The sequence below is a fragment of the Suricata suricatta genome, chromosome 10, assembly GCF_006229205.1.
Source record: "Suricata suricatta isolate VVHF042 chromosome 10, meerkat_22Aug2017_6uvM2_HiC, whole genome shotgun sequence".
Taxonomy (NCBI): Eukaryota; Metazoa; Chordata; class Mammalia; order Carnivora; family Herpestidae; genus Suricata; species Suricata suricatta.
Window position 1 is genome coordinate 61279950 of NC_043709.1, and position 14676 is coordinate 61294625.

Consider the following 14676-nt stretch of genomic DNA (forward strand, 5'->3'; position numbering starts at 1 on the left):
GGTGGGTCTGGCTCAGGTGAAGGTTATGGTTCAAGTGTGACCTTCTCTTTTAGATAAGGATGGAGCCCCCCTCTTGATTCTGCTGCTTTAGAATGCAGAAGCCTGTCTCTGTACATCCCACTGACAGCAAGTCAATGGGGGGAAAGGGATGCCCACATACAGGTTTTGAAATATCTTCTCTCCCAACCAGTTAGTTGGAGCCCATGACACCATCTGTCCCCTACGGAAGACTCTGCCTTGCCCAGGCTTGTACTTTCTAGCCACGCCCCCTTTCCCGGCCCCTCCTTGTATTCGCCCATTTGGTGGTCCTCCTCCTGAGGACTACTCTGTTGAGTGCCCCATCTCAAAGCCTTTCTGTCCTTCTCCTGGGCCGCCCCCAGAGGAAACATGTTTCTGTGTATATAGCCCACCTTGTTGGCTCTGCATCTAAAGTGCTGTGGTATTGGTGTCTGCACAATAAACTTCACCTGCAATCTATAACATGTGATGTGTGTTTAATGTTGAGCCTTGGCAGAAATGGGTAGCCAGGAGCTATTACTCACCACTGTCTAATTCAAGACACCAGAAAATGGAGAGCTTGGGAAACGATAAAAGAGAAGCTTCCCGAAGCAGGGACATGTTGCCCTGAGGCAGTGTGGCTAGGAGAAGCCAAGGGTGTTTTGTTTTTTAGTTTTCTGGAAGTCTTGAAGAACAGAGACTGGAGGGGCCAGCCGTGGAGCCAAAGTGTGGCTGTGATGTTCTTAGAAAAGAATTTGCCAGATCTGGGGACTGGGATATTGCCAGGAGGGTGACAGGGGGATTTGTGGAAAATTCTTTCCCATAAAAAGCCACTCTTCTATGCCCCCACTTCTTCTGACAAGAGCTCTGGGCTGAGGTCCCTTCTCCTCAGGGCAAATTAACTGACAACACCTCCCCGCCCCCACCATTCCAGGCTGTCTGCAGCTTTGAGCTGAGCCCCTAGCTCAGCCTAGGTCACTGGGTGTTCTATGTACCCAGTACCCAACCCTAAGTACCCAATGGGAGTTCTCAACAAAGGCTGAAGGAGAGGATCAAGGGAAGTCTCTGGAGCATTATAAAGTGATCTCCAAAACAAAAAGCTGCCGTTTTTCATAGAACATTTCTTCAGTACTATTAGAGAAGTTCTCCAACAAATTCAGCAGATAATGGGCCCTTTTCTCCTCCCCCTCCCTGCCCCGCCCATGCAACAGCCCAGTCCTCTGGGAGCCCCTTGCCCTGGACACCCCAATCAGGGCAGCCTTCTCCTGTGCTGGTGAAGACGATTTCAGCCTCTTTCCCACAAAGGCCTTGTCATCTGACTGGAGCTTCCTGGAAACTCAGGAAAGGCTGGACGCTTGGGGTTAGTATTAGACTAGCCAGAGTTGCCAAAGTGTGAGTTGGTGGCTTTGATTGGGTCAGGTTGTGATATATGTGTGGGTAATTCCCATGCATGGCTTAAAATAACTCAGATAAAAAAAATCCTGGGGGAATTCTTTTCTCTTTCATTTTACTTTAGCTCCAAAACCTTGGTGAGGCTTTAGTTGAGTCTGTGAGACTCTTCCACATCCCTCTAGGCTGTTGAGATGGCTCTGAGCAACATAAGGGAGGCATTAATAGAGAATAGATGATTTTTCCTGGTCCCAGACCAGCTGGCCCCTGGTGTGAGGGTACAAGATAGGAAGAGTTCTGAAGTTTGATGGGTACAAAGATGACCAGTCAGGGCTGATGTGTTGCTCAGAGAAGGACCCTGAGAGCTCTCTAGCTTGGTTAGGTGGGAGCAGTCTGTGGAGGTGAGGGTGCCTACTAGGAAGGAGAAATGTGAGGGGCCTGACTGTGTTTTAGTATATATTTACTATGCAGACATGAACATGGCCCCAAACAGGGTCTAGTGTCCCATGTACTTAGGGCTGGAAGGAGGCTTTAACATCCGTGATTCTGTACCCTCAATTTAGATAAGGAAACAGATAAAGTCCAGTGTGGGCATAAAAACTTGGCCTCTGCTTCCCAGTTCATGTACTGTTTAAAGGCTTCAGAAATGGTGAGCTGTTCTGATAACTTTCTGAGGGGAAAGAAGGTAAGGCAGGTAAGATGGCAGCTTTTATTCGCAGCTACCTTAATTGCTCAGAGTATCAGTGCTATGAGTTTCCGACCCTTCCTATGCCTCACTTCTACTCTACCTGAGATGCAGCCCTTCTTTTCAGATCCGCTCAGACAGGTAACTTTTGTGTTGGACTCCAACAGCAAAATGAGCTATATAGATGAGCTCAGAGGGTCACAGGCCTGAAGCCTGAAAGAAGCCTGGCTCTAAGCAAGAAATGGCATGAGGGACCGGTTCCGGGGACAGATTCTCCTTTCCTCCTAAGTGTCACAGGAGGAGAGAATTTAGGAGAGTCTAGAATCTAGGAGAGTCCAGAATCTGGGTCACACCCCTCCTACCAGGGCCTCTGACTGTCTTCCACCAGATCTGGTAGCTGACTTGTCAGGTCCTGGCTTCAAGAGGGAGATGGGCGCAGGCAGAAGGGTTTTTACAGGCTCTATTTCCGTAGGGAACTGGGCTAAATATTTACATCCTGATGATGTGGCAGAAAATTTAGGACACCCTCCCTCTTTTGGTTCCCTCCCTTTCTCTACCTGTGAGTCCTCAATTCAGATGAACCTCTTTCCTCCTTTTATCCCTTTACTGCACTCTTTCTTCCCTGTCCACTCAAATGACAGCCTTGGACAGCTCACCACCTTCAGAAAGCCTGCTTGAATGGGACACTCATGCTCCTACTTGCTCTGAGGAGGGGAAGGCCTTTTACCAAGAGTTGGGAGACTTAAATACTGATCTTCACCTTGGGGAGAAGTGCGATGCAATATCAGACTAGTCATTTCTCCTTCCAAGGAGATAAAATGAGATGATCTCTGCATATCTCTCCAGCTCAAGAGAAAAGAGCCCCATCTGTCCTGTTAAGCTGGCCTCCCACTAGGTGGGGAGGCAACAAGACTGGAGCTTGGAAGGAAGAGCTCTGTTATACTCCCAGGTCCCAGAGGCAGGGTCACTGCAGGCCACGTAGGGTCATAGGGGAAATCACCTGTGTCAGTCAGGGGGCAGAAAGGAGGGAGGGGAAAGTCGAGGCTGTGGGATCACAGTTTCCATGGGGAAGGCAAGGCAAGGAAGATTAAACAGTTTAGGACTTGATAGTTTGAAGGACTCCAGGGGGCTTTGGGGCATCGTGGTGGTTTCTCACTCCCTGGTAGCTGGCCCTGGGATAATTTAGGGCAAAGGAAATGTTGGCTCAGTGGTGTGAGAGTTTGATAAGGATACAGTAGAAGGTATAGACTCAGGATTGGTTGGTTTGCATATGAAAAGCTTGCTCTGGGCCAAGCCCAGGAAAACAGGCTTTCAACCTGCAGATGTTGAAACATAGTAAAACACAGAAAATAAAACACATGATTAATATATTTTCTTCAATTTTCCTCAGCAATGATTTGTAGTTTTCAGGGTATGGGTCTTACACATATTTAGTTACATTTATCCTTAAGTATTTAATGTTTTTATGCTATTTCAGATGACATTCAAACTTTTAAATTTATTATTTGTTGCTTGTAAAAGAAATACAATAAAAATATATTGACCCTGACTTTGCTAAATTCATATATTAGTTCTAGTGGCTTTTTGTAGATTCCTTAAGATTTTAGATAACACATGACACTGTTATGTGGTCTATGAATAAAAATGATTTGTCTCCTTTTTTTCAGACTGCTTAGTATTGTTTCTTTTTCTTGCTTCGTTGCAAAGGCTAGAACCTTCAGTACAACAGTATAATGTTGAATAGAGTAGCAAAGTGCACATTTTTACCTTGTTCCCAATCTTATAGGGAAGCATTTATTTGTTCACCATTATCTATAATATTAAAGGTAGGGTTTAAAAAAATTCTTTTATTAAAAATTTTTTATGCTTTTTATTTATTTTTGAGAGACAGAGAAAGACACTATGAGCAGGGGAGGGTCAGAGAAGAGAGAGAGATACAGAATCTGAAGCAGGCTCCAGGCTCTGAGCTGTCAGCACAGAGCCTTTTGCGAGGCTCAAACCCATGAACCATGAGATCATGACCTGAGCCAAAGCCAGACGCTTAACTGACTGAGCCAACCAGGTGCCCCAATGTAGGGTTTTTAAAAAATCTTGAATGAGAGTTGAATTTTGCCAAGTACTTTTTTGAATTTTTTCAAATGATCATATGATTCTTCTTCTTCTTTCTTAATATGGTGATACATATTAATACACTGATTGATTTTCAGATGTTAAACCAATCTTGTGTTCCTGGAATTAACTCCCTTTGGTTATGCTGTATTTGCCTTTTTAAATATACTACAGGATCGGTTTGCTATTTCTCTGAGATTTTTGCATCCGTGTAGAGGAAGGGGTGTCTGATTTTCACCGTGTGCTCTAAGGGCTAGCAGTGACCATGGGATAAGAGAGAGTGAAAGGGTGTGAAGAGGGTTAACTTTTACTCTGTACTTTATACTTTGTCCCATTGTTCAAGTGTTTGCTCAAAGCATACATTTCTTTCATAATTTAAAAAAAAGCTAAGAAGATCTATTTTTTCCCAAAACACATTGCAGTAAAACCTGAGGAGCATGCAGGATTCTGTGCGGGGTCTGAAGGGAGATGAAGCCAATAGCCCCAGGAAAAGGGCTGGACCAGGGATGGGATTTCAGCCTGGAAGGTCCGGAGGATGGTGCTTTAAGGTGCATAGAGAGGCTGGGAGCAGAAGAGAGTTTAGGTACCCACTGCAGTTGGCTCTTTCTTTGACTATTTTGACCAGAAACTTCCTGAGGTCTGGGAGGACACTTTCTCCAGCTCATGACCTTCCACAGAGATTGATCCAGGGTCAAATGGACCTGGGGTGCTCAAGAAGAGTTTTAGGAAAATGACTTTCAAAATAAAGATGGCTTCCATTAGAATCCCAACCTTGGGAGGGACTGCACTGCAGACCCCCTCTTTCCCAGTTCTCAGGTTCAGTGGGCCTAGGCTGGGCTGGTGGTCTGAATGCACCACCTCCCAACAGGGTTCCCAAACCCTGCTTTCTCAGGTTTTATGGGTTCAACATCTGAATCAATTCGACATGTACCTGTTGAGTTCTGAAATCAGTCAACCTTGGTCAAACCCTGCCCCTGCCTCTTAAATTGTTGTGTTATTTGGCAAAATCTTTAATCTTTTGAACCTTAGTTTCTACTTATAAAAATTGAAGATAGTGGTAATACCTACCATAGAGTGCTGCTGTGAAGATTAAATGAAATAATCTTTGTAAAGTGCTTACCACCCTCTGGAGCACAATAATCAGGTGGTGAGTGTTAGGGTGCTGCTATTATTATTGCTGCTGGAGAAAGATGTGGGCCTAACATTTATCTTTAAAAATTTTTTTAAATGTTTATTTATTGAGAGACAGAGACAGAATGAGAGCAGCGGAGGGGCAGACAGAGAGGGAGACACAGAATCTGAAGCAGGATCCAGGCTCCGAGCTGCCAGCACAGAGCCTGACACGGGGCTTGAACCCACGAACCGTGAGATCATGACCTGAGCCGCAGTCGTTTGCTCAACTGACTGAGCCACCCAGGCGCCCCCATCCATTCTCTTGAACAGTTTACGTAACACCTCAGTTAACTAGCAAGGACAGATGTCCTTATCACCCTGTTTGGCAAGTGACAAAACTGAAGCCGAAAAGCCCACAGACACAAAACTGGGAAGTAATGGGGGTGGAATGAAGAATCCCATGTTGCTTCCATTATACCTCACTCTGTTTTTGTCCTTTGCCTGGCTCTCCTCCCAGTGATCAGATTAGGGTTGTTTGTGCAATGGGCGGGGTCTGGCCCAGCAGGGAGGTATAGGATTAGAGGGTGGGAGAGACTTCTCAGCAATTCAGTCTGGGTCTGGTGAGGAAGCCCAACTGGGAGAGATCACTGAGCCTTGCCCTTGCACGTGTGAATGCTCACGTGTGCCAGGTGGCTGCTGTCACACCTGCAGATTCAGGGGGAAAAGGGGAATTAAGGGCCTGAGATGAGGCTGCTGGTCAGTGTGGTTACCTGCGTTTTCCTGGCCTGGGTGACAGGTAGTGAGAGGAGCCTGAGTCCGGAAGATGCCCTTGGGTGGCTGCCCTCATAATTATGAGGTGACCAAAAGACGAGACCAGTGTCCTTGGCCTGCCTGAGCATTTGCTAAAGGAAGAGCTGTTTCATTTCCCTGCAGAGGGGTTTGGAGCACCACAGGGCTTGATACTTTGTATTATAAAAATAACACCTGCTCATTATTTCAAACTTGGAAAAATAAAAGGTGAAAAAAAATTAAATCAACTGTTACATGAAATAACTATTGTTGAGACTTTGACATGTATGTATGATATTTTGAACATATTTTTCTAACGTATTTAGCTTTAGGGGGGCCGGGGTGGCTCAGTCAGTTAAGCGTCTGACTTCGGCTCAGATCATGATCTCACGGTTCATGGGTTCGAGTCCCATGGAGGGCTCTGTGCTGATGGCTCAGAGCCTGGGGCCTGCTTTGGATTCTGTGTGTCTCTCTCTGTCTCTCCTCTACTCACACACACACACTCTCTCTCAAAAATAAGTGAAGAAGCGCTAAAAAAATAAAGTGTTTAGCTTTAGTTAGTTTAAAAAAATAAATAGCTACACTCAGACTCTATCTCCAATCTTATTCCAGGTCTTTATTTCTGTGCCTGAGACTTTATGGTCAATCTGATTATTAAATTTTGATTGGTCCTTTTCTCAGTTAACAACAAAACAGAAAAAAAAATGTTTGGATAAAACTTGGAACCATCATTAAAATATCTATATAATATTCCATTTATGAATGCAGTTTGTTTAACTACTTTCTACTCTAGACACGCTGTACATCTACTCTAGATGGTTTTGGACATCTGTTTTGGGAATACACAGACACATTTGGCAAGGAGAGTGGAGAAGAAGAAACAGTTCCCACCAACTGTAGAAAACTCCACTGAATAGTTCTCTCTGAATCTCTATTATTTCCAGGTCAGTTTCTAATTCAGTGTCATTGTCTAAATCCCCAGAAGATATAACTTGAGTTTCAGTACCACTCTGGTAGAAACTAAAAAGGTTGAAACACAACAGTCTAAGAAAATACCTAATCTGAGGGCTTTTTGGTTGTAATCACACACACCTTGTCTAGGTCAGCAGATAGTTGATAGATAAATAATGAGAAACTCTTGCTAAATAAGTGATAATTATTCAACATACTATTCCCAAGTAGAGGGTATTGGGTTTTTTCTTGTCACTTTCAGCTTCAGGGGAACCAAATAGAAGAACTTATCCTTGGCCAGCTGGCAACTTGGGGAGATATATGAGGAGATCCTTCTGCATCCTAGTGGAGAAACATTGAAGCAGCCTCTTCCCACCTCTTCAGTGTCACTCATGCTCCTTGTGTCACGATGAGCAGGCAGGCCTATCTATGCCTTGAAGTGTCAGAGCAGGAGATTTGGCTGAGGCTTGGTCATGCTGCCAGGATAGTGCTAGAGAGGGACAGAAAGCTCACTGCCCATCTAAAAGAGGGGTGGCTGTTGCCAAGTTCATGCCAGTCTGCAAGGTTACAGTAGTCAGAGTCCCATTAGCTTTGGTGGGAGCAAGAACATCTCCATCAGAATAGCTGGGGGTCTGGGCCATGGCCACAATCTGGGGAGCTATAGGGATGGGCATCATGGGGTGGACAGCCTCAGCAGAGTTGGCTTTGGCTTTGGTGGTGGTTCTGAGGGGCTGGGGTTTGGACGTACAACAGTCTGCTCTGGGGGCATCCAAGAAGTTTTAATGAATCACAGCTTGCTGGAGCCACTGGGTGTGAAGGTTGCCCCTAAAGTCCAAGAGGTGAAGCAGCTGGAACAGCAGCAGATGAAGGAACTCAATGACAAGTTCACTTCCTTCATTGTCAAGGTGAGTGTTGATGCCTGGGGGCCAGACAACCAGCCCTGGATAGCTTCAGGGATCTGCAGAAAGATCTTTCTCCCAGGATGGAGTTGGGCTAGTGACTACTGTATTGGACAGTGCTGGTCTAGATTATCTGAGGTCAGTACCGCAGTTTCTGTTTCTTATAATTGGCCCTGGTGGAAGATGCTCACTTTATTTTTCATGTTTTCTAAGCCTCCCTAAGAGATTGGATCTGACCCTCAGCTACTTGTCCCCACCCTGTCAAACTAGGGCCTTACAGTGTCACCCTGAAATAAAGCCTATATGTTCTGCATGTATAGTGAATCAGAACAGGCTGACAGGTTCAGTCTTAAAGAAGTCAAAATAGTCAATGGGTATCTTGTAAATGGACACATTGACTTTAGCAAATAGTTTGGTCCCCATAAGTTACCATGTGATTCTGGGTCTTGAACTTTCTTGGAAGACTGGCATTTCCACTCTCAAAGCCAGTGAGTGAAGACCACAAAAATCAGATGTTGTCCAGTTAATGGGCTCTTGGAAAAGGAGCATGGGGCTAATGCAAGTGATTTGAGCAGGTGCTTTTCAAATTCTGTTGGTTAGGCTGTGAGTGATGAACTATATTCATAACCCAGAGGAATCCTGACCTTCAGATCTCTTCTAGTCTTAGAACCAAAAGGAGTTAAGACTTCTTATACTAACTGCTCCAGATTGTCTGTAGTTCTACGTGGCCCCACCCTTCTCAGGATGCTGTTTCTTAAGGAGGAGCAACTATGGATTAGCACTGCTGCATAGACTGGGAGCTGGGGAAACATAAGAAGAAGCCAGTAAGAAGTGAAGTAGAACTGGTGAATGTGCCCAGAGCTCTGGATTTAGGGCTGTCTTACCAGGATAGATGGTGCATTAAAGAGCTATGTTCTTTCCTGATGTTGATAACAGTGTGTCATGTAATTGAAATTTGCAAAGAAGGTGGAACTTAAGTCTCTCTCTCTCTAATACACATGTACACACACACACACACACACACACACACACAAAAGAAAAATATATGAAGGGATGGATATGATCATTAACTCAATTGTGGGAAATCCTTTCACAATGTCTCAATCAAATATGTTATACACTTTAAATCATTACCATTTATTATTATATCTCAATTATACCTCTATAAAGTTGAAAAAAAAAGGTGGGAAGTTTTATGAGGCTCCAGCTTGATTAAAGCTCCGGCTCGGAAAACTTTAAACTGAACTATGTTCTTCCTTCATTTCCTGTTAAGGCCTGCTGGGCTGAGAGGTAGGGGCAGAAATTGAAGGATGAATAGGGGAGGAAGTTTGCGGTAGGGAGAGAGTGTCTCATAAACTTTACCAAAAAGGTGCTCAAATTCAAGGTACTGATTATCAGTGAAAATTTTCTCTTTTGCTACTTCCTGTGTTTGTCACTTGTAATGTTGGGAATACAGAGCAAAGCATGGGGAAAAAGGAAATATTTTGTCCACATCAAGTAAATGTGGCTGCTTGGTAAAAGAATATTCCTGAAAGTGAGTTATTTTGCTGGCTCATTGATGAGTTTCTTTTTGACATCTCTACCCAAATTATGCAGGCCTGTGATTCTCAAACTTGGGTGCAAATGAGAATCAACTAGGGAACTTGGCAAATATTCAAAGGCTCAGTCCCTATCCTACATGAGGAAACCTGGGCCTCTGTATAAACATGCCTGAAATCTCTACAAATAATGGGGCGAACTACCTCTAGCATAGCATGTTGGGATTAAAGTCACTTGTCACTCTCACCAAGCCCAAGCCACTGTGGCTGTCCTGTGGGGCTGAGCCTTTGGACTTACCATTTTCAAGTGCAGTTCCTTGAATAATGAAGCCAGATGCTGGAGATCATGTGGGCACTGCTATAGCACCGTGAGCCTGGAGCCTAACTTGGAGGGCTAAGTCAAGGTGGACAAGTTTACAGCAGAGAAGATGAGTCAGGAAGCAGAGATGAAAGTCACCCAAGGTTCCATGGAAGAATATGAAAAGTGAGTGGTGGGGGGGAAGGTGGGACCGTCAGTATTGGGCCAAAATACATATGAATCCCAGCTCTGTTGTGAGAACAGTACTAGGGCATAGAATTAGCCTGTCTTTCTAGGAACTTGTGAATCTGTTTGTGGATGTGTGTTCTGAGTGTAGGAAAGCAGAGAAAAAGGAATGTTCTGAGAGGTAACAGTCCCCTCTTCTATAGGCTCTCACCAGATGTGAAGCAGAAGTCAACAGCAGGACAAAGGCTGAGGGTGACTCTGTGGTGCTGAAGAAGGCGAGGGCAGCAGGGTTTATCCTTCAGGTCTCGAGGGACAGGTCTCTTGCAACATTATGCTCTCTAGGCTTCTCTGCACTGGGCTCACTTTCCTCAGCCATGAAGCATCCCCCGCCCCAGCTGACCTCTAAGTCACCACTGGGCTTCAGGCAAGACTGTCAGAAGTAGTAAGAATGAAGGCAACCCTGATTTCTGGCTCCAAAGTCTTGTTTTTCCAGTTCATAGGATATTGGATCCACCTGGCATTGTCCCAACTTTGTTAGTGTCCCCCAGTGCCTGCCCTGTCGATATCACTTTCCCTCTGGCATCTTGAGGCCACTGGGCCCACTGCCTCCTTTCTTTCTGGATGTGGGTGGTGCACACTTGATCAGGGCAGACCTTAATGTCAAAGTGGACATCCTGCAGCAGGGAACTGAATTTCCCCGAGTCTTCTATGCTGCTATAAGTTTGGGGTTTAAGGTCCCTGGGAGCCCCCGGGATGGTTGGAAAACTGAGAAAAAGAGAGATCTTCTGGGCTTCCCCTGAGGGCATGGCTGCTGGTGAGATGGCTCTGAGAACCCCTAAATGTGGGTGCTGAGCATTTCCAGAGGACTGATTCCAGTTCTGCTGCATAGGAGCTGGCCAAGGTACAGCAGACAGACAATGATACCAATGTTAAGATAGGTTATTTTATTTATTTTTCTATATTTGCACATCTTTCATAATAAATTTTAAAGGTGGATGAAAGAGAAGCACAGCAAGGAAGTAGGTATCTGGTCTTCTGTGTCCCACTTACTGCCTGCTGATAGCTCCTGGGAGGGTGTTGCCCTACAAACCTCATCCTGGGGGCAGAATAGAAAGTTGAGGTGGCCCTCAGAGATGGCCAGGATAAGCTGGCCGATGTGGAGGCCATGCTGCATAGGTCAAGGAGTACCTGGCCCGGCTGCCGTGTGACTACCAGGCTGCTGGGGGCCAAGCTGGCCTCAGACATGGAGATGGCCACTGACCACAAGCTGCTGGAGGGCAAGGAGGGTAGGTATGGGGGGAGAGAATGGGTGAGTGTCCATCAGCAGAGGGGAGAGAATGGGTGAGTGTCCATCAGCAGTGACTTGTGTGAGCCTTCCCATCTGGATGCTGGGCAATTATTTAACTCACTTCTTCCTGAAACACCACTTGAGCTTTGTCAGTGGTGGCGAAAGGGGGTGTCTGGTCAGAGTCTTTCACCAGAGTGCACATGATAGTGCAGTCCCTGGCCCTGTATGCTGGAGTCCTTAACTCCTCCAAACTTTCCCTCTGGACCTCTGGACCAATGGCAGATTGCCCTGTCATTGAGAAAGAGGAAAAAAAGACTAGTTTTCCTTAGCTTTACCCAGTCAGGGCATGGCTGGCCTGAGCCCAGGCTGGGGAAGGGGTAGAGAGGGATGCTTGGTTACCTGTGCTGATGGAAAAGTGTTATTTCTGTTTAGCTATGGAAGATGGGTAAAAATGACCCATCCTTTCCTTCTTATTGAAGAAGCCCAGCTTCCATTTTTAAAATAATTAACTTCAGGTCCCCAAGCATTGCCTGGCAGCCAGGCAGGTGTCATTATTGCCCAATTAAGGGAAAATAGTGTTGCTATCATTATTGTTACAAGAATTATCGTCAGGCAATGGCCAGAAGGTGTGGAGTGAGAAGCCACAGCCTGGCGGCTCAGGTCACAAGGACACGTTGCTGCTCTGTCTAGGGCTTGGCTCAGAAAGTGGTTCTTAGCATAGTGCACATGAGTCCAGCAGAGTGGCGTCAGGTGGATGGTCTCATCAGTTCCCTGTCATGAGGTCTGTTGGGAGCACCAAGAGGAGGGAACATGGCCAGGCAGAGGATGGGCATAACTCCTCTTTTGAGCAGACCCTAGGTGTCTAGAGAGGCAGCATTCATTCATTTGACAGTCATTTATTGAGCACCTACTATGTACTACATTCTGTCTTTGACACTGATACAAAAAGATGACCTATGTATGGGGAACACAGACAAGAGAATGTGCAGAGACAGGGATATACATGTTATCTAGAGGAAGTGCCTATCAGGAGCAAGGAGCCAGATTAGCAGCAGGATGGGGGGAACTTCCTTGATGAAAAGTCTTCAAGCTGCACCCTCAAACCTAAACATTAAGGAGGAATTAAAGAAATGTTTTAGATAGAGGCGCTATCTTCCACTGATGGGAGCAGTACTTGGCACATAGTAGGTGGTCAATAAATATTGGTTGAAGGACTAAAAAGGAGCTTGACAAGAGCTTGGCCCTTCGGGCTCTTTCCCAGAAGTGCAATATGGGGCAGCTGGGAGGAGGTGTGGCAGAAGAGGTCGATGAGGACCTTTCTGGGTAGAGTGACCAACTTGTTCTGTTTCCCTGAGACATTCTGGTTTTAAAACTGAGCATCCCATGTCCTGAGAACCCATTCGGTCCCAGGAAAACTGGGATAGTGGCTCATTTTGCTGCGTTGTTAGCTCAAGCAAACTGGACTCCATCTGCAGTGTAAAGCAGTAGAGCAATAAAGGGGCAAGAGTGTCTAGCAGACAGAAAGTGCCTGAGCCTGCCAGTTGTCCCCCACCACCCTTTCTCCTCTTCTTCTACAGAAATAGAAATTGCAGATGAGCACATGGTCACCTACATACAGACTACCTTTTTAAGCCTCCTTTGCAGATAACTGTGGCAATGAAGCAAACCTCTGCACAATGGAACGTGAGTTGAAATCATATCATGCTGTGCCCATAAAAGGTAGGGACCTTGAGCATGGATTCAGTCTCTGAAGACAAAAAATATGAAGAAGTTTAGGAAACTCTATAAGCTCAGGCCCTACCCCAAGCCTTTTGAATAAAAATCTCAGAGTTGAGGTTTTTTTTTTTTTAAGGTTATCTTTATATAAATCTCACGTTTCTCAAAAAGTTTACTCTTAAGTATTATCATTTTTGTTGCTATTGTAAATGGTATATTTTCTTCCATTATATCTTTTAATTGGTTACTTTATATATGTGCTTATATTTATATGCTGAATGATTTCTGCATACTAGTTTTTTATTAATAGTTTATTACCAAGTTGGTTTCCATATAACCCCCAGTGCTCTTCCTCACAAGTGCCCCTTTCCATGACCATCCCACCTTCCCCTTCCCCCCTCCCTCTTCAGCCCTCAGTTTGTTCTCAGGATTCAAAGGTCTCTCATGGTTTGCCTCACTCCCTCTGCCCAACTCTTCCCCCCCCACCTTTCCTTTTCCCATGGTCCCCTGTTAGGTTTCTCCTGTTAGACCTATGAGTGACAACATATTGTATCTGTTCATACCCAAAAAACAAATAATCCAGTGAAGAAATGGGCAGAAGACTTGAACAGACACTTCTCCAAAGAGGACATCCAGATGGGCAACAGGCACATGAAACAATGCTCAGCGTCACTCAACATCAGGGAAATACAAATCAAAACCACACTGAGATACCACCTCACACTGGTCAGAGTGGTTGAGTTGTTTTAAAAAGATTTCAGGCAGTAGAAGTTAAGGTGTGGGCTCTACAATGAAATGCCTGGCTTTCATTCCCAGTTTCCAGCTGTGTGGTCTTGTCCAAGTAGTTTAGCCTCTTTGTGTCTCAGTTTCCTTACGTATATTGATCTTGCAACGTTTATCCAGCACTTAATATGTGTGACGTACTGTTCTGAGATTATTAATGTGGAAAGAATATCTGTTTTTGTTGGGTATTCTATAAATGTCAATTAGATCCTGTTGGTTGATAGTGTTGAAGAGTTCTTTTATATTATTGATTATTTTTTCTCTAGTGGTTCTATCAGTTGTTGAGAGAGGAATACTGACATCTCTAACTTCAATTGTGGATTGTCTATTTCTTCTTTTGGTTCTATCAATATTTTGCTTCACATATTCTGTAGCTCTTCTTCCATGTTGTGCATACACATTGCTATGTCTTCTTGCTGGATTGGCCCTTTTACATTATATAATGTCTCTTTCTGTTTCACAAGATTTTTTTTTGCTCTAAAAATGACTTTTTTGACATTAGTATAGCCACTCATGTTTTCCTTTTACTTTTAACTTGGATATATTATTATATTTGAGGTGAGGTTTTTTTGTAGATAGCATATAGTTGGCTAATGTTTTTTTTTAAATTTATATTTTATTTTATTTTTATTTATTTATTTTTTTTCTTTTTTAATATTTTATTGTCAAATTGTTTTCCATACAACACCCAGTGCTCTTCCCCTCAAGTGCCCTCCACCATCACCACCACCTCTCTTCCCCCCTCCCCCCCAACCCTCAGTTCATTCTCAGCATTCAATAGTCTCTCAAGTTCTGCATCCCTCTCTCTCCCCAACTCTCTCTCCCTCCTCCATTCCCCCTGGTTCTCCATTAGGTCTCTCTTGTTTTCCTGCTAGACCTATGAGTGCAAACATATGGTTTCTGTCCTTCTCTGCCTGGCTTACTTCACTCAGCAT

General features: G+C 44.7%; 1 protein-coding gene across 1 annotated transcript in view; it reads left to right on the forward strand.

Moving 5' to 3' along the window:
• KRT2 (keratin 2) overlaps nucleotides 1-12569 on the forward strand; it is a 20455-nt gene extending 7886 nt beyond the window's left edge. Inside the window, exons 10-12 of the mRNA XM_029955491.1 lie at nucleotides 7865-7938; nucleotides 11066-11263; nucleotides 12504-12569. Of these exons, the coding sequence (XP_029811351.1) occupies nucleotides 7865-7938; nucleotides 11066-11263; nucleotides 12504-12569 (338 nt within the window). The remainder of the gene's footprint in view (nucleotides 1-7864; nucleotides 7939-11065; nucleotides 11264-12503) is intronic.
• The last annotated feature ends 2107 nt before the right edge of the window (nucleotides 12570-14676 follow it).